This window comes from Saccopteryx leptura, chromosome 6, assembly GCF_036850995.1.
Source record: "Saccopteryx leptura isolate mSacLep1 chromosome 6, mSacLep1_pri_phased_curated, whole genome shotgun sequence".
NCBI lineage: Eukaryota > Metazoa > Chordata > Mammalia > Chiroptera > Emballonuridae > Saccopteryx > Saccopteryx leptura.
Window position 1 is genome coordinate 189,374,362 of NC_089508.1, and position 27,262 is coordinate 189,401,623.

At 43.5% G+C, this 27,262-nt stretch overlaps 2 protein-coding genes across 4 annotated transcripts in view; both read left to right on the forward strand.

The window, feature by feature from the left end:
• Positions 1 to 3,974, forward strand: part of NEURL1B (neuralized E3 ubiquitin protein ligase 1B) — a 292,908-nt gene extending 288,934 nt beyond the window's left edge. The window contains exon 6 of the transcript XR_010752020.1: positions 3,925 to 3,974. The gene's annotated coding sequence lies outside the window, so the exon portion shown is untranslated. The remainder of the gene's footprint in view (positions 1 to 3,924) is intronic.
• The window catches only part of CREBRF (CREB3 regulatory factor), a 58,405-nt gene that overhangs the window by 2,076 nt on the left and 29,067 nt on the right, over positions 1 to 27,262 (forward strand). For 2 of the 3 annotated variants that reach the window (XM_066388460.1, XM_066388461.1), the window contains exon 2: positions 26,977 to 27,163. In XM_066388460.1, coding sequence (XP_066244557.1) covers positions 27,155 to 27,163 — 9 coding nt within the window. In that variant the 5' untranslated portion in view covers positions 26,977 to 27,154. Of the gene's footprint in view, positions 1 to 9,155; positions 9,289 to 26,976; positions 27,164 to 27,262 lie in introns of those variants that run through there. The other variant, XM_066388462.1, reaches the window with a different exon arrangement.

Here is a 27,262-nt window from a genome sequence, read left to right on the forward strand (position 1 = left end):
TGTTTGTTTTGTTTTTTTTAATTAATTTATTTTTTATAGAGACGGAGAGTGAGTTAGAGAGAGGGATAGACAGGGACAGATAGACAGGGACAGACAGAGATGAGAAGCATCAATCATTAGTTTTTCATTGTGCGTTGCAACACCTTAGTTGTTCATTGATTGCTTTCTCATATGTGCCTTCACCGTGGGTCTTCAGCAGACTGAGGAACCCCTTGCTCGAGCCAGCGACCTTAGGTCCAAGCTGGTGAGCTTTTGCTCAAACCAGATGAGCCCGCGTTCAAGCTGGCGACCTCAGGGTCTCGAACCTGGGTCCTCTGCATCCCAGTCCGACGCTCCATCCACTGCGCCACCGCCTGGTCAGGCGGATTAGGGTGCTTTTTGAAACATTCAAGCCTGCTTGCCGCCTGGCCTGATCTGGTTCCTGTGAGTGTGTTGACTGCATGGATCACAGTAGGAGCACTGGGCCTGGTGCTGAGCCAGAGAGGTTCCTTCGTTCCCCAGAAGGGCACATCTGGCTCAGTAAGCCCTCTAGGAGGGAAAAGGCCCGAATAAATTAGGCAGCGGCTCTAGCCTGAACCCTGAGGGTTCTCTCTGAACCCTCCTGAGACTCATCCTGAGGATGCCCTCATGGCCCTAGCAGAAAGCCTATGAAGAAGAGTTCATTTTCGAGTCAAATTAGAGATCAAAGACCTTCCAGAAAGTTCTGTTGCAAGCTCCTCAAGGCCAGATACTGTGATGTCACCACCCAAGCTCCATTACTATCGTTGATATGAGGGAATGATGAAATCAACTCAGATTTTGTCAGACCTTTTGAGTAAGGTCCCCTCGTCCAGGGTCACTTAACCCTTGAGCCTGTTTTCCTCATTTAGGAAATTCTTAAGAATATTCAAAGCAATTAATAGGTAAACTCAGAAAGTGGTGGTTCCCTTCACCTCATCCCTAGTAATTGAACCATTCTGTGACCATGTGACCCAGCGTCTGAGATGGACGCTTGTGAATCAGTTCCTCGGACAGTTTTGCTTCAGTGCGTGGCAGGGCTCAGTTTGGAAGCAGCTTCATCCAGGCCTTCACTTTGAAAGGCTTCCGAAAGGTCCCTCTTCAGAGCCTGCCCAGGTGCACATGGTGTGGCCCTGTGGGATGACCGTGAGACTAGAAGCCCAAGCTTTGCAATCTTATTCCATCCCTTGCTAGCTAAGTAATTTGGGGCAAATCATTTCACTGTTGAGCCTTAGCTTTTTCATCTATAAAATGGGGATAGTACCTCTGCCCTTCCTGCTATACGAGGCTGTTACCAAATGATGTAATACTGATGATGGTGAAGATGATCTGTAAACTATCAGACATAAAGGGTATTTTCCACATCCCTGGGACCCACTGGCAGTACTTTTCTCTTTTATAAAAAAATTTATTTTTGTTTATACTTTTCTATAAAGATATGCCTCAGACAGACAGCCAACTGTTTTCCCCCCCCCCCACATCTGATTTCCCTTTTGATTAGCCGTTTGTACTTGGGTTACAGAAAAAGTAAAGGCCTGTACCAGCTCCCAGGCCTGAGCTCAGAACAATCACAGGTTCAGTGTCTGGACCACATCCCTCCAGGCTCCACCAGCTCGTGTGCTCAAACGGGAGTATTTCCGGGGTGCTTCTGAAGGTGTAGTTTGTAGGCTCATTGTTTTCCCACACTGCTGTCTAATGATGTCCGTACCCTTATCACTAACCTATCATTCCATTTTTCTTTGGTGTTGTTTTGGAAGGAGCACCTTTTTTCTTCATTTCTTCTAGCCTCCTTTTTTTTTTCTTTTTTTTTTTAGCCGTGGGAAATATCCTGCCGTGCTGAGGCAGATTTAGAATTGAGGAATTCTAAATTGTGGCTCAGATGTGGCTCTGGATTTCATCTTCCAAAAATTGGAAAAGTCAATTGCTCCTTTACTTACTTCATTTAAATTATATTTATAAATACCTATCAAGCCATTTTAGAACGGTTTCATCACCCCATCTGTGCAAGAGCTTTCCTCTGTTTGAAGAACAGATGTATTTCAGATGGAGACAGATGCTTATAAGTTATGTTACTTTTCCCCCTGCTCCTTTATTTCAGCTTTCTCTCAAGAGTTGAGTGGACACAATTAATTGTAGAAGAATCCATAATTTTGAAATGGAGAAAAGCACAGTGAAAATACCACTGTAAAGGACATTTATCATAGCGCAGCTGATGGAAAGAAACTAATGCCCAACGTGAGGAGATGTTGAACTAAGCCATGCTGCGTGCAGATGAAGTATCAGGGTGCAGTTAATAATTTTTTTTTCCTAAATATATTTCTAGAAAAAGGATTGAAAAGTTAAAACTATTAACATTGCCTCTGGATGATAATTAAGAATGATTTTAATATATATATTTTTAGCATTTTCTCCAGTAAAAATATAACACTTCCGTAAAAAGAAACAATACAAGTTACTTTACTAATGAAAAGTAATAGAATACTAGGTTAAGGAGGTGGGGTGGGATTTTAAACTTATGTACATAGTGGAAATTCCGGTAGGAAATAGACCAAAATGTTGATAATGATTATTTCTTTTCCAAGTTTATGTGTGTTTTCCAAACTTTCCACGAAGAGTTTGTACTACTCTTAAAATCAAGAGGAAAAGAAAAAGTGTTTTTTGGGGAGTGGAGGTGGGGGTAGGGACCATTGTCAGAAAAGTTTGTACTTTCTTCAAACACTGTGTAACATATACACACCCTTTTTTAAAAGAGTAATTCAGGGTCAGGGGAAGTGAAGTCAGCCAGATTTATTAGAACACTGAAGCTATTCTGAATCAATGGACAAGAACGCAGCGTGTTCACACAGCAGTTTGGATGAACTGTTTCCATTGTGCAGGGCAGAGCGCTCTATAAAACTAGCCTCCTTTTGTATAGGTGCTCACAGCGACAGCGCCTCCGTTCAGTGAAAAGGGAGCATTGATTTGGATTCTACCCACATTGAAAAGTGGAAGCCTGGGGTGTTCATGTTCTGGGGTGCTGCATGGGTTAGAAAGAGCCCCACTGTTTTTCCACTCCCCACTTCTCCAAACAAGTCTTTCATTCTGGCTGTGTTGCTGCTTCAGTTAAAACCCCCTCTTTGTGACCTTTTTTCCCCCAACTCCTACTCCCTGCACCCCAGGCTGACTCAGAACAGGAGTATGTTAGTGTCTGAGGATGCTCCACCACTAACACTGTCTCTACCTGCAACACCCCGAACCCTTCTCAACTCAGCTGGCTGACCCCAGAGTCAGGCCCTGGAGGCGCTGGCCCACCAACTCCCTCCTTCCCTCCCTCCTCCCCTCCCTTCTTCCCCACCTCCTTCCCTCCCTCCTTCCCTCCCTCCTTCCCCACCTCCTTCCCTCCCTCCTTCCCTCCCTCCTTCCCCACCTCCTTCCCTCCCTCCTCCCCCACCTCCTCCCCTCCCTCCTCCCCTTCCTCCTCCCCTCCCTCTTTCCCTCCCTCCTTCCCTCCCTCCTTCCCCACCTCCCTTGGCAAGTTGTGACCCCTCAGCGTTCCCAAAGCACCTTTGTTTATTTCTGTCTTTGCTGCTGTATAATTTACAGGGGATCTTGCCTGAGGCTGTAAACACCTTCGCTGGGCACGATCTCTAGTTTATTCAAACATTGGGTTCCTGCAGCCTTGCACAAAGTAGGTGCTCAGTAAATGTTAATTTGTTGAGGATCCTGGGGGAGGCCAGCCCTCACTCTGAGCTGGCTGTAGGGGCAGCAGGAAGGAGCCTGCTCACCGGGCTCCTGCAGCCAGAATCCTACTGGCTGGAGCCTGCAGACACTGCCCACCCTGCCGCAGGGAGCAGGTGCCCTGGGTGTGTGTGTGTGTGTGGAGGCGCCCTAGTGATAGGGGCTGAGGACTGGCCAGGGCCTCCCCCCTGGTACTGCCCCTCCTAGCAGGATGAAATTGTGTGTGTGTGTGTGTGTGTGTGTGTGTGTGTGTGTGTGTGTGTGTGGAGGCGCCCTAGTGATAGGGGCTGAGGACTGGCCAGGGCCTCCCCCCTGGTACTGCCCCTCCTAGCGGGATGAAATCCACAGTTGGCATTCAGGTTTGTTAATGTGCTTTATGTCTCACTGTGACTGGAGTGTGAATGCAGGTGCAGAATATCGCTCCCATTTACACATCTTACTCTTGGGCTGGACCTTGTGACAACAGGAATACACCTCAAAACTGGTGGCCACCATCCCTGGTTTTGCTGTAGCAGGAGGGAAATTGATGACCTAGTGAATTTCTGGTGGATGGGGGAGGGACCTTAGATACAATGGACCCTCCAACTTCCCCTCAGTTCTCTGAAACTTTTTATTATTATTATTATACTTTACCAATCTTTCTAAACTGTTTACTCTCTGGATTTGGAAAGCCAACTTCACAGTTTCCCTCCTGATCGGGACCTTTGGAGTGTGTGTCCATTTGTAGTTCAACAAACTATTATCATGGCTACAGGTCTGGGTTCCTGCTTCTTATCAGTCTGTTCCTCCACTTGCTGTTTTTATCCTTCTACTTCTGGCCACACCAACAAGAATGTCCTATTGTACCTGTCCTTTGGGAGTCGCCGGCAACAAGCGCTAGATTGTTCTCACTCCCTGGGCTTCCTGGTTTTTGCTATCAGTTCGAGTTGCTGATACTAACAGTGTACATTCGCTCAGCGGCTGACAAAGTAGCAATGCAAACCAAAAAACAAAAACCCACAGGAACCATTAGTTGTCCTAGAAGTTTTCAGTCTTAGTGAAACAGACAAAACAGTTTTGACAGGAACGCAGCTAGAAGATAATGGAATTGTTAAAACGGCCCGAGTGGCTCTCTGCCTTCTCTTGCCATCGGGCTCTCCCTTCTCTGCGGGGGCTCATCTCAGAAGCTTCCCGCCACACTCCCCTCCTGGAGATGGTCACACTCCCCTCCTGGAGATGGAGGAGTCAGGGGGAGCCGACACTGCTGAGCGCCTGTTGTAAATCAGCTCCTGCATTTAATCTTCAGCATCAACCTGTGAGGCAGGTTATGACAGAAATCAGTGAAAGGCCAGCTTAGTAACTTACCTGAGTAAGTTGGGAAGAAAGTGGCCCAGGAATGCACCTATTGTGTTCTTGACAACCCCCGGGGCCACCCCCCTTACAAAAGCTCTCTGGGGTTGTCGGCTTTCCACGTCCTGTCAGCCTGCTTCACCAGGTTCCAGGTTACTCCAGGGCACGTATGCACGTGTCTGTCTTCATGTGTACATGAGACTCTCAGGAAATGGCGGTCTCTTTATTTCTCTCTCTTCCCTTCCCCTGCTCATCACTAAACACAGGCTTGGATATACGGTCTAATGATGTAGTTTGCAGTCTCTGTAATTCAAAGTTGTGTTAGTGCTTAGGTAACTTGATTTAATTGAGGAAATGATATCAACACACATGATGTGATTAATACAAAGTGGTGAGTACAGTAAGGGCTCAGTTGGGTGGTAGAGAAAAGGAGATTGATTAATGGGAGCAGAAATGGATGTGGCAGCAATAGATTCCGTAAAGGATGTGGGATCCCAACCCATGGAGGGTGAATGGGATTTAGATGTTAATCTGTACATTTAGACCACAAGCGGTTATTAAGCTCCTGTCCCATGGCGGGCCTGGCTCTGGGTCTGGAGAATGAGGAATCAAGTTAAATAAGTACATGGTAGACTGCAGAAGGGTATATGGGACTGAACTTGGCGCTTTCTGGGGAAAGTAAGAAACAAAAGCTCAAAGCTGTCACAGAAAGAACGCTATATTCTCATGAGATGTTATGTCAATGAGAAGTGACCTTTCTCCTTCCCTAACAAATGTCTTCGAGAGATGAGTGAGGGATGCGTGCCATCAATTAGTGTGTCTTTTAGATGCACCCTCAGCAAAGCGCCAGTCTCCTGTGTCAGAGGACACAGCTTTTCCTGGAGATCTTCCAGTTTTGAGTTAATTAATCTCAGTTCTGAAGCTGTGAAATCTTTTTTTTTTTTTGTAATTTTTTTTTTTTTCCCATAGAGACAGAGTCAGAGAGAGGGATAGATAAGGACAGACAGGAACAGAGAGAGATGAGAAGCATCAATCATCAGTTTTTTGTTGCGACACCTTAGTCGTTCATTGATGGCTTTCTCATATGTGCCTTGACCGTGGGCCTTCAGCAGACCGAGTGACCCCTTGCTCATGCCAGCGACCTTGGGTCCACGCTGGTGAGCTTTTGCTCAAACCAGATGAGCCCGCACTCAAACTGGCAACCTCAGGGTTTCGAACCTGGGCCTTTCAGCATCCCAGTCCGACGCTCTATCCACTGCGCCACTGCCTGGTCAGGCTGAAGCTGTGAAATATTAACATATCACACAGGTCCAGCAGGGTCTGGAAAGAAAACACTTAGATTCAAAGGGATAACTACGCCTGTTTAGAAGCCGTGTACATGAACAGCAGGCAGGGCTCAATCTGTGCTCTAATGAAGAATGACCCACGTTCAGTGCAAACTTGAGGTCATAAAAAAGTTAGGACCCTTGGCAACTGCTGTAATTTTTTTTTCAGGGGAGCTCCCCATTCAAGATAGGAGGATCGTAGAGAACATGCCGTTCTAATCCAGATTCCTGCTGGTGGAGAAACTGGAACGCAGAGAGGGCCAGCCCCTCACCCTGAATCTCATAATCGGTCAAGCTCAAGTTGGGCTCTTAGGTCCAAGAACAGTGTTCCAAATTCATTGAGGTTTAAAGAGGGTGAAATGTCTGCATATACAAAGGTTGTCTCTGAGAAGGGGAATATGAGTGGGAGGGAGATTTAATATTCACTGAATACCTTTTTGTACCTTTTGAATTTTGCGGCATGTATATGTTACCTAATGAAAGAAAACTTTTTTTAAGAATCTAATGGAGTCCTAACTATTACTGGTTTCCCCTGTTGGCTCGTGTTTATGCAAATCATTTTCCTGACTCAAACCATCCCGGTATATAAATGATTCTGCAGGAGCAAGGTTAAGCACTCCGGAATTGGCGATGGTGGTTATTTACTACTTTGTGGCTAGAATAAGAAGAGCCTCCTGAACCTCAAGCCAATGCTATTCCAGAGCCCTAACTTCCTGCCAACTTTGTGGCACAATCTGGCAGGATAAAACCCAGAGAAATACAAATCAATTAGCAGTGAGTTCATTCACTTCAGGGCAGTATATAGTCATTAATAAACCTTGATGGAAAGGTTTCTATTAGCCAAAGCTCTGTCCTTTTCAAGACAACAGAGGATGCAAAGGCTGGAATCCAATGTAACTCACTAGTAAGCGCCTTCAATGGGCAGAGCCTTGTGCTAGAAGAAATTGAGCTGCTTCTTGACCCCGAGGAACTGGTGTCCAGTGGAGGTGACAATGCCTGTGTCCAGAGGGCAGTGTAACAATGGAAGAGCTAACTGTCTGCTGGAGTTTCCTCAAAAACTAGTATTACGAGAGAGGACAGTGTGCATGTATTTCAAAGGGATTTAATGCATGAATCTCATTGAATGAGTGAGAGAATGTGGCTCATACTTCCCAAGCTAGTTTTTCAATTGGGGTTTCAACTGAAACACTAATTGACAAAGAAAGTTAGAAAATATATATATAAGACTTAAAATAAGTCTACTTCCTGTGCAGTGGGGGAAGTACTTTTCCTTCATTGGGTTTGAGACCCCTTGGCATTTTGAAGGATAGAGAGGTGAGATTAATTTTCCTTTTAGTGTGCTACATATACCTCCCTATTAATTTTGTGTACGAAAGTATTATTTTAGTGGCTGTTAAACTGCTAAAGTCAAGAGTTATCCTTACTTGCCACATTAGATCTAAATGCTGTCCTTGAAACAATCTAATACTACCATTCATTAATTGCTTACTATATGCAAAGCACTATGGTAAGTGCCTTATATGAATTTTGTCACTCAATTTTCACATCAACCTCATGAGAAACGCATAGGAGCCTCACAGAGATCATGTGGTTCACATGGTAGGGCAAGGATTCATTTCCAGGTTCTTACTCAACCAGTATGAATTTCATGCTTACCAGTCAGGCGTGAAAGGTAGAGGATAAACAAGGCAGCTAGTCCCTGACTTCCTGAGGCTTGCACTCTATAGAAGTCTTTCTCATTCCATAGTCCATGGTTTTGACATTGATAACATACTACTTCCCTAGATCTGTGCAAAGCAGAGCCACATTTTCAAAGACAATTGCTCCAATGAGAATACTGGCATCCTGAAGGCATCTGGCCAAGCATTTCCGCTCCCTAATCCTACATCCCCTATACTTAACTAAAATCAGATTTATGTGCTGGGCTCCAAAGATAAATTCTGAGACCTTAAGAAGTATGAAGAACAGTCTGGAAGCAAAGGCAGTGAGTGATAGCTGGGTCATTTAATAGCTCCCTGATCTTAAGCAAGTTACAACCCCTCTGAGCTTTAATCCCCAGATCTGCAAGTTGGTGCATTACCATTGCATGTGCTCGTTAGGGAGACCTAAATGAGGTGGTAAGCCCACCCCATTGTACGCGTTCAATAATAAAGGACCGCTGTTGTATTAATAGGATTAGGGAGCACAAGAAAACCTCAAGCCCGTGGTATGGATGAAGGTTTGAAGTTGTGTTTAGTTCTTTTCTCAAAGGTGCACACCATCTGATTGATCCCTGCGTCTGGGGCGTACGTATGCCACAAATATTAGTTGAATGAATGAACGACTGAAGGCAAAGTCAGTCGCTCAGTGAATGAAGTTCAAATGGATAAGACATTCATAAGCCAGCCGATTCAATACCCCTCTTAAATTAACGCTCTCTGTTCCCCAGATCGCTTCAAGTTCTAGTAGTCGTAACTTGTAAACCGGGCATTCTTCAGGCCCAGCTGTGTAGTTGTGAGATTAGAGAAAACACTGGACGAGAAAGCCTCGGTAAACCAACATCCTCCACAACGTGAATTTGGCCGGGTGTCAGAGACGGCCTCCGCCCACACCGCAGCGGCGGGCGCCGAGCCCCCGCTCCGCCCCCTCTTCCTGGTTTTTTCCCGGGAACCCGCCCCTCCGGCGTCATGTGACAGGGGTGCCCTGCAGGCCAAGCTTCTGATTGGCGGGGCTGCAGCATGCCTCGTGATTGGCCACAGGCCGGCGGGCCCCCGCCTCCCTCCTCCTCCTCGCCGCGGCCCACGTGAGGGGGGCGAGTCACGCGATTTCCGGGAACCCGTCAGGAAGGACATAAACAAAACAAACCCGAGGCAGCATGGAGAGGGGCCGCGGCCCCTCCAGCGGAACGGGACCCAGCCCCTGAGCCAACGCACACCCACAGGTGAGTGCCGCTGCCCGCCGCCCGGAACCCGCAGGGGTCGGGCCCGGAGGACGAGCCGGGAGAGGGGCGGAGGAGGGCCGCTGGCCTAGGGGGCAGCAGCGCCGGGGCTCTGGGCCGGGCCGGCGCGGGGCGGGGGCCGGGGCCAGGACCGAGTCTGGGGCCGCGCGGGCCGCAGGCTGCCTCCTGCCGGTCGCGGGAGCTCCGGCCCCCTCCCCCACCCCCGGCCCGGGACGGTTATATAAAAGCGCGGGGCGGCGGCAGGAGGGACCCACGGGCGGGAGGCAGGCTAGGCCAGGGGTGGGCAGCGCCGGGCGTCCGCCCTGTCGGGCCGCCCGGCCCTTCAGCGCTGCCTCCGAGCCCGGGGCCGTGGCTGCCGGCAACCGGCCTGTCAGAGAAGCGAGCGGGTGGGAGGGGCCGGGAAGGGTGGGGAGGCGAGGCTGGCGGGGGAGGAGGGGAGAGAGGGGCGTGTGAGGGAGGGCCGGGGAGGTTGTAATCGGGCTGGCAGGAGACGAGGAGGCTCGGGCTAGAGGTGGGGAGTTCGGCCCGGGGGTGTCTCGGCGGTAGCCGCTCCCCCTTGCCGTTCCCGCCCGGGCGACAGGCAAGAGGGGCCTCCCTCCGGGGATTTGTTTATATGTCTTCTCAAAGCAGCTTGAAGCGACTCGGAGGCGGAGCACTCGGCGCGGAGTGGCAGGCCGGGCCGTCCAATGGAGCAGGCGGACGGAGGCAGCCTCGCCAATGGGCGTGGGGGAGGCGTTGCCGCGGACCCCCCCAATTGGTTAGGCTGTGCCGGGGGGGTGGGCCGGGCGGTGCGGCCATGTTAGATGGGAGGGGACGGGTGGTGGTGGGTCACTGAAAGGGGAGGAGACAGGGCAAAGGGCGAGGGAGCCGGGCTGGGGGCGTTTCGGGTGTCTGGCTGCGAGTCCGGTCGGACCGGGAAGTAGCTCAGGGGAGCGTGACCCCGACCCGCCGCTCTCCCCACCCGAGCAGAGAAGGCAGGGAAGTACCGAGGGCAGTCCAGACGTCCCCGGGGGTGGTTCCTGGGACTAGATGGAGCTCAGCCTCTGGATTCTCCCTCTTTCTCGGCCCTACGCTCCCTGACAAACCCGGTAGCCAAACCTTGCAGTTGCTCCTCCTCTAGCCCAAGAAAGCAAACCTTGCGCTGTTTCTGAGCGGGCTTGAGACTTAAGATTACCTTCGGGAGATACTTGGAGAACTAGTGGTCAGAATTTCTGCACCAGGCCTCAGGTAGAGGCAGGCAGGGAGAAGGAAGTTCTGCTTTTCTGGATTTTGCACAGAGAAGACCAGGACTAAAAAAGCAAAGAAAGTTAACCCAGTGGGGTTTCCATTTTTTTCATCAGTATACTCTTGTAAAGATCAGTCCCTCCCTTAATGGCTCCTCACACTGGTATAGCTCACGGTTAAATGAACTTCATGAGTAAACTGAGTCTTGAGAAAAGCATTTAGATTTGAAGGTCCTTTAGGATTTTGTCTTGCGAATACCCTGCAGGTGAGAAATAGGATCAAGATCTGACTTTTTTTTTTTTTTTTTTAAAGCAGAAATTAAGACCTATGTGTAAATCTTGTGCTCTGGGGTAAACTGGTTGTCACTTGATTGTACTTGTAAATATTTTCCCACCCGTTGTCTTTTAATCCAAAGTAGCTAGGAGAAACACCAAAGATGAAGGGGATGTGGTATGTGTAATTGAAAAATCACTGATTTTACACCGTTTCGTGATTGTTTTGGCATCATGTCGGCCTTATGAAATGCTTAATTTAGTTTTATGTTTATTAGCTTACAACCTGTGACTGCATTGGTATTGCCAAAGGGACCAGGCTGTTGATACGTCCTTGGTTAAGCACTTAGGGGTGATAGGAACACGTCTTAGGTATATCATACAGGGCTTATTCAGGAGTCGACTGTATTTATTTAGGCATTTGCATTATCTCCTATTTTTTCCAGACTGGAGAAAAATAATAGGTAAATAAATGACCGTGATTTCTGTATTAATTTGACATGATTGACTCACAGTTCTGTTAAGACTGACACGTAAAAATATGATCTGATTATTTAATATATTTTTTAGGTATAACTAATAGCAAATAAATATATTAGCTTGCTTTTTTTCTCTTATTCTAAGAATGGCAAGTATATCCAACAGGACTTATTTGGATGTAATTCTCTTATATGACTGATATAGCAGCTTTGGGATTCTTAGGCTAGTATAGTAAGCATGAAAGAGACTGACTACATCTAGAAGAAGAGATTTTGGATGCTTCACTTTCCATCCCAGTCTCTGTTGTAGCAAGTGAAAACAAACTTTTACAAAGACTATGTCCTACTTGGTTTACCTAGTTCATGGTGTGTGGGTTCTTGGATGCCAGCATAAGGAGTAAAGGAATAACTTTTAGGATTCTTGGTGGTGCTTAACTAAAGACACGTAACGATAAAAGTACATTGAACTTGTATGTTGATTCTGTTAATGCAGCACAGTTGTAAAAGATTAAGAGAACTAAATTCACTGTTTGCTTTTAAAGTTTAGTTTTTAGTTAAGATCGACAGTTGTATGACTTTGAATGTATCAGCAGGGATTGTTCCATGTGGGTTTCTACTTGGATATTTTGGAGAAGAAATCTTTTTCACTGTATTTAGTAGTTCATCTTCCAGGGTAGATAAACTCTTAGGCTAGCTAGACATACATTTGTCAGATCATTGATTCTGATGATTCTATTGTAATAAGGTGGCAACAGACTTTTTCTGCACAAGTAGTAAATATTTAGGCTTTATGGGCCATGTAGTTTCCCTACAAGGACTTAACTCTACAAACTGGCATAGAAAGAGCCATGGGCAATATGCTTGGGGCTATATTCCAATAAAACTTTATTTATAAAGAACAGCCTCTGTCTGAAGGCTGTAATTTGTCAACCCCTGTTCCAAGACACATCAGTCACTGTGCTCTGAGAACCTAGATGTTAAGATATTGCAGAATATATAAACATGTATTGTGCTAATATTTGAGTGCTTGCATAATATACATATCTCCTGCCTGAAGAATTTTTAGAATTAGCATACATGGGAACATGGTGTTTTACATTTTTATTTCATTTGCACATAGATGTTTTCCTGAAACAACATTTAAAGCAAATGTTGGAATATCAAGTTCTGTTTAAGAAATACATTCTGACTGAAAAAAACTTTTGCTATAAGATATGATACCAGAGAACCTTAATACATTCAGAGGTATGCTCCTGTGAGATTTAAAAGTGCATTTAGCCTATCATTCTATACAAAATCATGTATAGCTGTTTTAAAAGAAGTTAGTCAAGTAACTAGTCAACACACTTAGTTCATATGTATATGTCATACAGTTTGACTAGTCAACACACTTAGTTCATATATATATGAACTATATATGATGCAGTTTGCTTTCTTCTCTGTTTGCCATTCACCATATATATATGTCATACAGTTAATTTGGAAGTCACGTTGATTATGCCAGTGCCTGAGATGTTTGTAGAATTACCGAAATAGGGTTAGGATACTTTTTCAAGCAAGACCCAGAAAGATACAGGTTGCTGCCCCTCCCCTACCTTGGAAAATGAAGCTGTGATGCCATAACCTTAAAATATTACAGAGGCAATACTTGTTTTCCCGGGTAGCTTTCCGCTTTGTTTTAATGCATTATTTTGCCAGTTTTGTTGACGTGAACTGGATTTCAAGTGCAAGCCAGAAAGTTTAGAAAGGAGAAAATATTGACGTCCTAAAACTGTTTCATCGTGATCATGTGGCCTGTAACCTTTTTCTAGTTCTAGTTAACCTACTGTTTGGCTGAGTGACTATGAGTAACTAACTCAGTTAATTGTGATGGTCGAGATTAATGATACTCTTTCTCTCACAGATATTGGGCAATTGTTATTGTGTCCTCCAGCTCTTGTCCTTTGAATACGCTAATACTTGGGGCTGCTTATACTTCAGGCTGATTGGAACCACCTCTCAAGTCTGGATTTGATTTTCTCTTAGTTACTGCCTCTCAGTACTAATCTTTTTAGCACTTGCCCCACTCGACACTACTCCAGTATTTCTTTACTCATTTCACAGTGAGCTTAAGGTCCCAGTTGGCCTCTTATTTCTATAACCCAAGTGTCTGACACTTTTTAGTGCTTCTGAACTGTTTAAGTAAATGATGCTAAAAACTGTTTATTTGAGAGGTAATAAAGTCTGTCTGCTGTTAGTAGAGATGTTGGGCTTTTCTTGTTTGGGAGGAATTAATCATCTACTCAAATAAAAGCCTTCATTTTAAAATTGGCCCTTTCTTTTAATAAAATATATTTAGAAGTTATTTTGATAATGTCTAAAATCTCCCTTGAATTCTTTTGTTAACTTGTTTTCCAGATTGATTCCATTAGACTTGTTGAATACTCCTTCAGGCACAAAATGCCCGTGCCTTCTGCATTTGTCTTCAGCTTTGGCCCACTAGGGCTCTGGTGCGTGGCACATGTTAGTGGAGTCTCGTTTCTGAGAGGTTTGGGATAATGGTTCATCTATAAATCAGGGACCCTTTTGTGGGGAAAGCACTGTAAAACCATTCTTGCTAATAATTCCGGTTTCCCCTGGTGGGGAGGGCTAGACTTAGAGTTTGATGCAGGTGACTTCAGTGGTACTTTGTGACTCAAGTGCCCATTCCATCTCCATCCAAGCCTTGTTTGCCTTTTCCCCAGTTCATGACCTTTCTTCCAAACTCTGTGTTGGAACTGTCCTTCCTAAACAGCTTTCTAAGCTAGTCATCTCCCTGCTAATTCACAGCAGCTCAGATCATCTCAGCATTCTGTCCTTTTAACACCAAAACCGCTTTTACGTCTTTTGTTACAAAGTCATGTAACTTATTTATCTGTGAGTATCGTTGACTCGAAGTTTCCCAGGAAGGCTTTATGGTCTTGCTGACTTGTCCTGCCCAGTTCTCCTCAGGTCCTGGTTGTACACTCCCTTTCCTCAGTAAGCTCATCTGTAAGAGTTTACAGAGTGCCTTTATTTTATAGAGGGATTTCCTTCTTTGGCTACTGCATGCCATTTTTGATGCAGTTTGCTTTCTTCTCTGTTTGCCATTCACCAAGAAGTTTAAAGCATTACAAAAATCAAACTTTAAGAAAGGTAGGGCGGATGTGCTTTTGTTCAAATGATTCATAGAATGCCTTCAAACAGCAAGGCTTCTAGCATCCTGCTTGTGTTGTATGAGATGAGATGAAGGACTTCACAGGTTTTTGAACTGCTTTTTAGTAAGGGTTTTTGTTCTTTCTGTTGAATCCTCTATTGGAGTTGTCTGTAGACTAGTAGAGGAGGTAGACACTGCGATTCAATATTATGATAATATTTAGAACAACATGTTCTGAAAATAAGGAAGAGGGGCAGTTAACTGCACGGAAAGCTGGAGAAGCTTCACAGGAGAGGCGGCACTTGGACTGGGTTTTGCAGAGCAGTGAAGGAAGCACTCGAGTCCGGTCAAGGAGGTATGAACAGAGTACAAGATGTGTGGGTGGGGTCGGGTGTGAGCAGGCTGCAGCCAAGGCAGCGGGTGCAGGGGCGGAGATGGAAGGGGAGGGACCACTGGTGAGCTTTAGGAGAAGACCGCTTCCTTGCTTTCCGCTAGTCCTCTGATCTCCTAGGACTGCTGTTAAGTCTTTGGTTTCTTTTCTGTAGCTCTTTGGTTGGTTGGTCTCTTCTTCTCTAGTTTCTAGTTTTACTTTTAGTCTCTCATCAAGGTCTGACACACCTCCCTTCTGTCTTCTAATCTGCCAGAGTCAAGGTACCTTTGATTTTGACCAGTGTGTGTCCCTTTTCTTTATTTCACCTCCTTGCCTCCATCCTACCTTTATTCCCTTTGGGTCTCTTTTTCCCTTTCCTTGACTTTTCATCTTGCTTTATTTAAAAACAAAACAAAAATTATTTCATACTGCCTGCTTATTTTGCATATGAACAGCAATATATGAGTTGATTCCCTCTTGGGAAGTCTTATAAAATCGACTTGTCTTTGATACTTACCCAAGTATTAATTATCCATCTCTATGAATTTCCTATTATGAAGCATTTCTTTTTTGTATTCAGAGCTGCCCCTTCTCATAGGCTGCTGTGCAGAATATGACTACTTACATGGTGTGTTTTCTACTTCTATTGAACCTTAAAACTGTTCTATGTTGAGGTCCAATTCAAATCTCACCTTTTACCTGATGCTTTCCCACACTTTCCCAGATAAAGATGGTGGTACTCTTCTCTGTAGTGTTATAGTATTTTCTAAACATATTTTTAAAAAATCAGCTTTATAGAAGTATAATTTACATAAAATAAAGTTTGCCCACTTTTTAGTTTGACAGATATATGCAGTCATCTAACCACCTCTGTAGTCATGAGATGGAACATTTCCATCACCACAGAAAGCTCCCTCTTGCCCCCTTCACCCTGACCCCACGTACTGATTTACTATCTATCCCTATAGTTTTGTCTTTTCTGGAATTTATACATGTAGTCATGGGATGTGTTGTCTTTTGAGTCTGACTGCTTTTACTTAATGTTATGTTTTTGAGACTTTAATATTGTTTTGAGTGTGCGTCGAGTACTCGTTATTGTATGGATGTGCTGCAACTGGTCCATCCGTTGACCCATCTGTGGGTATTTGAGTTGCTTTCAGATTTTAGGCTATTATGAATGAAGTTGTGGTAAATATTTATGTACAGTCTTTTAAATACCTCTTTTAACATGAGCTACTTTTTATTTGGAGGTCAAGTTGCAGAAAGGTTAAGAGTGCAAGTCCTGGAGTCAGCTCTATTCACAAAGGGATGTTTTGCAAGCTCTCTGAGCTTCAGTTCCCCATCTATAAAATGGGGCTGGGTCAAGAGTAGAGCAGGTGGAGAGCACAGACCAGTTAAAGGGATAACTCTACCTTCAGTGCCAGTGATTCAGTTCACAGGGTCTCGCTAGGAATATGTACCCAGTGTTACCAGGTCTAATTTTTCCCCCTGTGAATAGTGGCATTTGATAATAGGATTTAGAAATTTTATATGATATTTCCAACTTAAGTGCTGGCAGTTAAAATTTAATTTTTTAGAAGCATTAATGTGTGGCTTCAACAAAACCCATATGTAGGCATTAACTTGTGGTTGCAGAACAATTTGAGATGTTTGCTTTGAATCTTCGGCTAATTTTGTCTTTTGTTTTAAAATGTACGTACTTCTAATAGAGTGAACTTGAACTTGTTAGGATTGTGTTACGTTTACTTTATTATAGCATAATAATTTGCTAGTTGTCCGAACTTCCAAGTTAAAAACTAATGAATTATTATAAATGAATTTTATTCTTTCCTTAGATTAGGGGGATATAAGAATTCTGAGTGTCTGATGGGAGGGTGGGACCAGGTTCTTGTTACACTGTCCTTCTGTGATAGCTGCTGATTCTATTCAAATGTATGTTTTCCCAGCAGTTGGGATAGTCAGCCTCCTCTGACTTATTCCAAACCCCGTTGAGACAAGTATGGCATAGATTAAACTCTGTGTGTTTATTAGAAACATAAGGTGTTATGGATATAAAGATACATGTAAGGTGTTATGGATATAAAGATAAATTTTGTATAAGTCCATTCCCCAAGAGTTACCCGGAATCTATGGTGAAGTCAATATAACTAACTATTAAAGAAAGATAAATTGTATGTCATTGTTTGAACAGTAAGAGCGACAGTCTCTTTTAAGAAGCCCTTTCACCTTGTAATATATCTGCCAATTCTTTATTATGTATAGAGATGACTAGTTTGCAGCTTTATGAATTAATCTGTGAACCCAAAGATCTTTTTGCTGATTAAACCAGCATAATTGACATTCGCCCTCATAAAGCTGAAGCAGGGGTATTGAATGACCTGTGTTGCTGTGTGTCTCTTATTCACCCTTGTTCCAGATAGTTGGGTTTTTGTGATAATTAAGGGTGGAATTTAGATAATGTAGGATTTTGAATTGAGTTTGGGTTTATACCTTCAGTAGCAGCAACATCCCAGGAACATCTTATACCAAGAAAGGAGTCTGAGAATAAAAACAACCACCATATATTGTGCCAGTGCTAGGTACTTGACATGATACTGTGAATCACAATATCCCTGCAAAGGAGGAGGGGGAATTTTTGTATTTACAAATAAAAGAAGGCAAGTGAGAATCTGGAATGAAGTTGCAAATATTCAGTTAAGAAGGAGAACCTTTTTTTTTTTTTAAACAGAGATAGGGATAGATAGGGACAGGCAGACAGGAATGGAGAGAGATGAGAAGCATCAATCATCAGTTTTTCGTTGCAACACCTTAGTTGTTCTTTGATTACTTTCTCATATGTGCCTTGACCGTGGGCCTTCAGCAGGCCAACTAACCCCCTGCTCAAGCCAGTGACCTTGGGTTCAAGCTAGTGAGCTTTGCTCAAACCAGATGAGCCCGCACTCAAGCTGGAGACCTCGGGGTCTCGAACCTGGGTCCTCTGCATCCCAGTCTGATGCTCTATCTACTGCGCCACTGCCTGGTCAGGCTAAAGGAGAACCTTTTTTTATCTTTTAGTTTGCTTCTCATGGAGTAAGCCTTTTTAGGCGTATTAGAGTCAACGAGGCAGCCAGCCTTTCTCAGCATTGAAAGAAATGACTTTAAAACTATATTAGCAATTTCTTTGTAGCCCTGTGCCTGTAACCTCTACCAGCTATGCTATATAGTGTTGGCCAGTGGTATAGCCCATTTCACAGAGTACGGAGGAATTTGAAAGGAATTTCAGAGTTATCTCTAGTCTATATTTATGGTACTTTTGAAAAGTTCAGATCTGAGAAAGGAGACAATACATCTTGAGAAGAGCGCATACCTTTGATGGCAGAACTGAGGTCGTTAGGGTGTGTCCAGAGTGCCCTGTGGTGGGTATTCCCATGGAATCCTGCAGTGTGGCTCAGCTGTGTTCTCACCTGTACCACTGGCCTTTTATGCTGCCAACTTTCATTGTACTGTTCCCTTTTTACATTTTATGTTTCTGCAGACAATTCATAAAACAAAATGATTCTTTAAAGCTCCGATCTTAACCTGCATTGAATATTTTGTTTTAATTAAAAGTTGTGTGTGTGAGAGAGAGAGAGAGAGAGAGAGAGCAAGTGCGAGCAGTGTAACGTGGATTACATTGGTTTAAATGAGTTTTAGTTCTCTTCCTTTATGCTCTCCTCCTAGACAAGAATTATCTCAGGTCTTTAAAATAGACTGAAATTCAAACATCAGTCTTCCTGGAAATTTAAAATAAAATTAAGGTGTATAATTTTAAATATTTTTATTATATGATACTAAAAGGGTTCCACCCTAAAATTAACAAGCCTACTATAAGACACTTCAGAGCACATAAAAGATGCTCAATAAATATATATCGAATGATTGACTTATTTGTATTCTCTATATATGAAGAACATCGAACCTCCTCATCCAGAAGGACCTATGGTCTTAAGAGATTTCCTATTCATTGTCAGTCAGCTTTTGTCTGGATGCCTGTACTGGACAAGGACAAGGCATTGCTTTTGGCATTGTAGTGAAATAGACATGAAATATAATGGTTATCAAAGATTTTACAATCTGGCTGTGGAGGAAAGGGGTTGGGGAGGAGAAGGGGAAAAACATGAGCAAAGCATGAAAAAGCATCGTCTCACTGTTGGAGATTCTTAGTGGAATGAAGAGGCATTGTTAAGTCCCTCAAGGATTTGGGGAAAATTGTAAGGTCAAGCAAATAATATTTATATTTATAGAATAGTAGTGGAAGATGGGGTTGGAAAGAGTTTCATTGGTCTGAGTACTTGAACATTATCCAAGAGATGTTTGGGAGTTGCTGAAGTCATGAGCACAGTGCTAATATGTTATGTTAGTTTAGGGAGAATCATTTTATAATGGGACATAACTGGAGAGGGAGAGGCTGGAGGCAGGGAGATCTGTATGTCAGATATTGGGTTGGTAGATATAACATAAGTAAGGGTTGAGAAAGTGGAAAGGTCCAAGTCAAACATACATGTGTGCTTGCTACAAGGGAAGTTGTCAGTATATCTTGGTTGACGAGAACTGGCATGATTTAAAAGCCAGTGGGGAGGAGGAAGAAAATGTCAAGGCTGAGATCAGTAGTGTTCCATGCCTGGACAGTTGAGATTGATGGTACTATTGACAGACTAGGCTGTTTGGATGGGGAGGTGGCATGTTGTGTCTGAGGTTACAAGATGTCAATAAACATGGAAATACCTGGGTCTAGGGTGGTATGGTTTGTGCACCTGGGTGTTTAAGGTGAAGATGTAGATTTGGGCATCCTCTATGATCTTTGAGAGTAGAGATGGTGTCTGTGATGATAGGTTTGTACAGAGGCATCCATTTACTGATGAGACCTTGGACAAATCCATCCTTGTTGAACTTTTTTTGTTAATATAAAAATGGTTGGACAGAGAGTGGGGATGGTAATGATGTGAATACCCTAACTACTTTGCCAATTTGTTTCATGACATGACAGGGTATAGCAGTGTGCTTTGGTGATCTGTGAACAGCTACACAAATACAAATTTGTGAATATTTTGTTGCCAGTGGTAACCAAGTGTGGGTGGGGCTAGAAATGCATTACCTGGTTCTGACTAAAATTGTCCAATTGTCCCATGCTCTTCTTGTGCTCTGAACAACTTTACTTTCAGGTATCAAAGCTTCTGAAAGCCCCTAATATCTTATAGTTGATAGTTTTCAGGAATAAAAAGTAGCTTTTCCAGTTCAGTGCACGTTGAATGGTTTTTCTTATTGATTCCCAAAGTGTTTTAACCAAGCTTCCATATGTTGTTTCTGTAACCCAAAGATAAAAGTTAGGCAAAGCCTTTGTAAAGGAATCGAATAAAATTTGAAGAGGTCTTGTGTCTTCCTCCAAGACAGCATTCCAAGGAGAGATCATTCTTGAGATTTAGTGTCTTTGCACCTTAGGATTCTTAGTAAAATTACTCTGTTTTTGTGGCAAAACTAATTCAAGCCCCATAGTTTTAAATTCATAGAGTATGAGAATAAAAGGAAACTATTGAATTGACCCAGGGACAGAGTCCACTAGGTGGCGTGGCGGAAGAATCACATTTGCTTAAAAGGTCCAAGGTACTTCATGGCTAGGAAAATGCCCTTTTCTCACCCAGTCTGTGGGTAAAGAGATGTCTTCTCTCTCCTTACTGCCCTCTTTCCCCTAGTTTCCCTCTTCAAAGACCAGCAGCAGCAGGATTTAGAAAATAAATAATGTGGGTCTTTTGCTGATAGTTCCTGACATAAACTGTAGCCATCTAGCTTGAAGTACTTGCCTGTATTCTAAATTTTGGAGTTCAGAGAGCTGCTGTTAGGGGGGTAGAGAGTTGCTCTTCACCTGTAGTTGTAGTCACATGATTTGTATTACATAACCAAGGGAGAACATGGCCCCACCTTTACTCCAGTGTGTTTCTTGCATAGGCAGCCTCTGTTTCCTTGATGGTTTGGAGATTTGGGGACCTCTGATTGCTGCTGCACCATAAAACAGGTAGTGACTTGATTTAATAAGCAACAGAAATGACTTTTGCCTAGTCGTTTTCAAAAGGACAGGAACTACTGAATGGGACATGTGGAAGGTAGCAGAATGGACAGCATGTGTGTGGTGGATGGGTCCTGGTGTGCTAAAGAGCTTGGATAAACAAACTTTCTTGCCAAACAAGTATAAACCTTTAAGTTACCAAGTCAGTGGTCCTTGCTTTCTCCCCCTATCACAACCCTCTTCCCCCTGTCTTCCCCTTATTTAAACTTTACTTGGGAGTTAGGCCTCAAATGATTTATTTAAATTGGGAGTCAGGATAGTTACCTCTTAGAATTGTGAATCTTGCACAGTGTAAAGACAGAGAGAGAACCCAAGAACTCTGCCCACATGAAACAAATGATAATCACGAACCAGCAAAGATTAGGAAAGATCAAAATAAACAATGGTATATGAATTATATAACAGTGTAAATGTGTTAGTTTTTTCTACCTCAAAAAAATTTTAAATATTTTTCATTTTGGTAAACATAAATTTTACCATTTAAACTATTTTTAAGTATATAATTCAGTGGCATTATGTACATTGGCAATCTTATATAACTCACCACTGTGAATTTCCAGAACATTTTATCATCCCAAGTGGAAACTGTACCCATTAAACACTAACTCTCCCAGCTTCTGGTAACCTCTGTTCTTTCTGTCTCTGAATTTGCCTATTCTGGTACCTCATATAAATGGAATTATATAATATTTGTATCCTTGTGTCTGGTTATTTTACTTGACATAATGTTTTCAAGGTTCATCCATGATGTAGTATGTGTCATCAGCATTTCATTCCTTTTTATGGCTGAATAATGTTTTGTTCTATGCATGGACCACATTTTGTTTATCCGTTCATCTGTTGATAGCCACAAGGGTTGTTTCTACCTTTTGACTCTTGTCAATAGTGCTGCTGTGGACATGGGTGCATCTGTATCTGTTTGAGTCCCTGATTCTTTTGGGTGCATATCCAGATGTGGAGTTGCTGGATCATACGGTAATTCTGTGCATAACTATGAGGAACCATTGAACTGTTTCGTCACAGCTGCACCATTTTATATTAGCCAACCAGAAATGCACAAAGGTACTGGTTTTTCCATATCCTTGCCAACACTTATTATTTTCCATTTTTGTTTTGTTTTGTTTTGTTTGAATAATAGCCATCCTAATGGGTGTGTCAAAAATTTTTGACCATCTACTTTGATAACTGTTGGATGACTCAGAAGTGCTGCTTACCATTGTGAGGAAGCAGTTCTCTCCAGTTACTGAAAGGGAGCAGTGGATGAAGCCAGTGCTCTGGGAGAGGGGAGCTTCAGGGATGCTGGCCATTATAGACGGTGACATTTTCGTTTACAAAGAGGTTTATGTTTTTCTTGATGTCAACCTTTTCCCTCTCTGTAGACTCTCAGGGATCAGCCGAAACCCTCAGATTCAGAGGGGCATAATCTAGGAGCGCTTGGATATGTGGGAGCTGCCTGAGGCAAACAGTCAACCCTTGGGTTTGGCTTTTAAAGATTGGATTAGTGGTTTGAACAGTCTGAGGGAGGAGCTTTTGTAAGACCTTTGACCTTACTTTTAATTTTACTTTACCTTTTGCCTTGCCTAATATGCATAGTTGGCCTCAACATGTTCTCAAATGGAGAGCCGGAAGAGCTAGGGTAGCGCCTGGTGCGGAGAGGTCCCACTGCTGCTCATAAATCAATCATTTGCCCCCTCTCATTGCTTCAGAGAGCTGGGTCTTGGTTACCAGGGTATCTTCCTGCACCAAGGAGCTGGAGAAGAGCTTTGAGTGAACCCTGGTATAGAAAATCTGTTGGTAAATATATATTTTTTAAATTTATTTTACAGAGACAGAGTATCAGAGAGAAGGATAGACAGGGACAGACAGACAGACAGGAACAGAGAGAGATGAGAAGCATCAATCATTAGTTTTTCGTTGCGACATCTTAGTTGTTCATTGATTGCCTTCTCATATGTGCCTTGACCGTGGGCCTTCAGCAGACCCAGTAACCCCTTGCTCGAGCCAGCAACCTTGGGTCCAAGCTGGTGAGCTTTTGCTCAAACCAGATGAACCCGCGCTCAAGCTGGCGACCTCGGGGTCTCGAACCCGGGTCCTTCCGTATCCCAGTCCAATGCTCTATCCACTGCGCCACCACCTGGTCAGGCAGTAAATATTCTTTTTGATGGTCCACAGTCTTCTCCCTTGAGAAACATAACTGTACTGGAAACCGGTGAGCCGGAGCTGTGAATAAAAGGAAGTAAAGGGAATTAATTTACATCCCTCCCCTTTTTAAGAAACATTAGTGTTGAGTTCAGTTTGAGGATAGAACAGGATTTTATGATCAAGTAAGTTTGGAAAATATTATCTGAAATATTATCTGTTTTTATTCACCTGTTGGTGGTTTGTAACGTGCGTAAAGTTTCCAAGAAGTCCTGTGTAAAGGCAGTATAACAGTTTATTTTAACCTCACAGCCTTTCTGTTGAGTAGCCACCTAACATTCCTCAGAACAAATATTCCTCAGGTCACACATGAAGAAATCAAACTGTTGCTTTTGATGGATTTTGTATTAAAATGTTGAGTAAAGTAAGGATTTTCTTGAGCCCAAAGAACTAAGAGGGCACCCTGAAAAGCCGGATGTTACACCTTTCTCCTCAGTGTTACCTGGCCATCTAAGCATTAATACATCCTTTCCTATACGGCTCCCTCATACCGAGATAGTTTGGAGCAGTGTGTCATTATGGAAGATTCTGTGCAATGGCAATTGCTGTAGAAGCTTTCTTTTTCTTACACTTTTGAGTGGGGAATGTTGTTCTTCATGGTTGTTTCTCAGTATATGTTGAGAACAGTATCAACCAGTTCTGGGAAATGGGTGAAAAATGTTGGGAATGAGGATGGTTTGTTGTGAACTTGGGTCATTAGTTTTAAATTTTATTTATTTTTTACAGAGACAGAGAGTGAGTCAGAGAGAGGGATAGACAGGGACAGACAGACAGGAACGGAGAGAGATGAGAAACATCAATCATCAGTTTTTCATTGCGCGTTGCAACACCTTAGTTGTTCATTGATTGCTTTCTCACATGTGCCTTGACCGCGAGCCTTCAGCAGACCGAGCAACCCCTTGCTGGAGCCAGCAACCTTGGGTCCAAGCTGGTGAGCCTTGCTCAAACCAGATGAGCCTGCACTCAAGCTGGCGACCTCGGGGTGTCGAACCTGGGTCCTTCCGCATCCCAGTCCGACGCTCTATCCACTGTACCACCGCCTAGTCAGGCGGGTTACTAGTTTTAGAAACTAGAAGAGTTGATCGCTGAAACGAAGTCCTACTTCTTGGGGTAGGTTTGACCCTTTCCCCCCTCCTGTTCCCTGCTACTTGAGAAACTAGGAGAGGCAACTAAGGGCCTCGAACTATCCCAGGTGAACAAGCTCAACCCTTTAGATAACGGATACCCTCTGTTGGGAATGTGTGTCTTTAAAACATTCAGCCTTGCTTACAATAGCTGTCACAGATGTTGAGTTTCTGAGCTGGACTAGGTGTGGGACAAAAGAAAGCATTGGCAAAATATACCTACTGATAAAAATTCCCTTTTAGATTTATTACTATATCCTAATTTAATATTTCACTTAATTTTCATAACATCCCTATTACATAGTTCAAGGAGAATAATTGTAACTGCTCAGTCTGGGAGCTAAGGCAAAAATTTAAGCTCTAATTCCTATGTCTGTTTAGTTTTGATAATGGGATCAAAACTGCCATCCAGGTCTCTGGTCTCCCAAACAAGTGGTCTTTTTGTTAACTGCATTGATGGAAGTTGGCTTTGGGGCCAAGTGTTTAAATACAATTTTAAATAAATACTTGCATTTTTATGGAAGTATTATGGCACAGAAAATTTGGTAGCTGGAGAGATGAGGAAAATGAAACTTAGAAAGATTGACCCCTCAGTGTTGTGTGGTTTGCAAGTGAAAGCTGCAACTAGCATTTAGCCTTTTTTTGATCCCGTGTTTCCCTGATGAACAAAGCTGTGAGTAGATGGTGTCTTTAGTGTGTGCCAGTAAGTAAGTATTGAATACAACTCAGTCTCTTCTTGAGTTTTCCACTCTTGCTAGGAAGGGGAGGTTTCAGGTTTTACAGAATATCAAACCTTTCTCCTAGATCCAGGTTCCAAACCAGGCGTACACTGGTACACTTTGTTGAATGCATTACTTGAATCATATGCCTTTTTGGGGTCTGAATAATAGTTTTAGAAAATGCAGCTGACCTGTTTTTCACAGGAATCAGGGGAAGAATTAGGACTAAAGCTACATATCAGCAGTAGAACCAACCATGAAGCCACCCAGGGAGAAGCTGGGCCAGAACTGGCCTTTGGCAGGAGCAGAGAGCAATCCACGTAGACTGTAACACTGGACTGAGAGGCATAACTACTAATTCTATTTCCAGGCCCAGGCTGGGTACTTGATGGTGTCTCCTAGGCTAGACCAAAGAGCTCAGAATGACAGCCCACCAGAGGGGAGAGCCCAGTGGAGAGCCAGGAAATGCAAATTGTAGCCAATTTATTCATCTAATTAAGTGGAACCATGATTGAGTCCCTTGTTGCCTATCTCTTATTTGTTCAGCAAGAGATCTCTGAAATAATGTACCACTCTAACCTTTTAGCCCAGACAATGTGTTAACTATAGAGGGCAACTCAGCTTAAATTGGCTCTTACATCAATCTGAGAAATGATGCTACATCTAGACTGAATGAGAGCAAGGAGTTTGGTGTAGACAGTGGTTCTCAGCTTTTAGGGAAGGTGAGAGTCACCTAGAGGGCTTGTTAAAACATATCCCTGGGCCCCACTTCCAGTTTCTGCTCTAGTAGTTCTGGGCTGGGGCCCAGGCTTTAGCACTTGTAACAGATTTCCAGACTGATGTTGATGGTACTGGTCCTGAGGTCACACTTGAGGACCACTAATCTAGGAAAGGATGCCAAAATGGGAATAGGTCACACTTGAGGACCACTAATCTAGGAAAGGATGCCAAAATGGGAATAGTTGTTCAGTTCCTATTGATTAAGGCCTTCACAGAAGGGGGAAAGGGGAACTAACACTAAGTCTCTGCCAGTGCCAAGTGATTTGCAATCATTGTTTAACCCTGAAAACTGCTCTGCAAAGTAGTCCATATCCCTGTTTTCCCCCTCAGCATACACATGTTTAAAAACTTGAATAATTCTTTTTTTTTTTTGTATTTTTCTGAAGTTGGAAATGGGGAGGCAGTCAGACAGACTCCTGCATGCGCCTGACCGGGATCCACCCGGCATGCCCACTAGGGGGCGATGCTCTGCCCATCTGGGGCATTGCTCTGTTGCTACCAGAGCCATTTAGCACCTGAGGCAGAGGCCATGGAGCCATCCTCAGCGCCCGGGCCAACATTTTGCTCCAGTGGAGCCTTGGCTGTGGGAGGGGAAGAGAGAGACAGAGAGGAAGGAAAGGGGGAGAGGTGGAGAAGCAGATGGGTGGCGCTTCTCCTGTGTGCCCTGGCTGGGAATCGAACCCGGGACTCTTGCACGCCAGGCCGATGCTCTACCACTGAGCCAACTGGCCAGGGCCATAAAAACTTGAATAATTCTTACTTCAAGGACAGCTTTCACTTGTAACTGAAAGAATAATGTTGCACATAACATTACATATGTAATTTTATTTAATGTAGAGGATATGTTAAATGACATTGTTCATTATTTATTTATTGCTCTTCTTGTGGCTTTATGAGCAATATAAAATATAGATGAATTTAGTGGTAATGATGATGCAATAGATAGAATGAAATGTTGTGACACTTTTTCATACGGAACATAAAGTGAATGGGAGCTTTACTTTAACATTAAGTATAAGACATCTTTCAGATCATGGGGAAATTTGTCCTGTGTTAATTTTTTTAATGTGGCTAGTTGCTGATTGGCCAATTAGAAACAAATAAAGAAAGGAACGGTGAATTTCAGAATAGTTGGTACTAAGAAAGACCAAATTCTTGATAATGCAACCACAAGACTGACTCCTTTAAAGTGTTCTTTGTTAAGGTCATTTTGAAAGGTCAGCTTGTCTTTAGTAGTGCTCAGAGGTTGCTGTGTGGTGTTGTTTGACAGATCCGCACAGGAAAGGAAAGCACTGACCCGAGCAGTTGAAGTGAAGGAGCTCCGGGGACCCGGCCGTTTGTTGTGAAAATCATCTTTGATCCTGAAACTAAAAGTAAAGCTGGAAAGGAATTTACAAACAAGAAAAAAAAGAAGTTTGGGATCAGACTCGCAGGATCTGGGCTTGGAAATGCCTCAGGTAAATCATACGGAACAGGTACAGGGTTTCTGTCTTCCCGTGGCAGAAAGGTCAGGGTCATTGGTTCAGAAAGTCAGTTGAGTGCTCCGGTTCTCAACA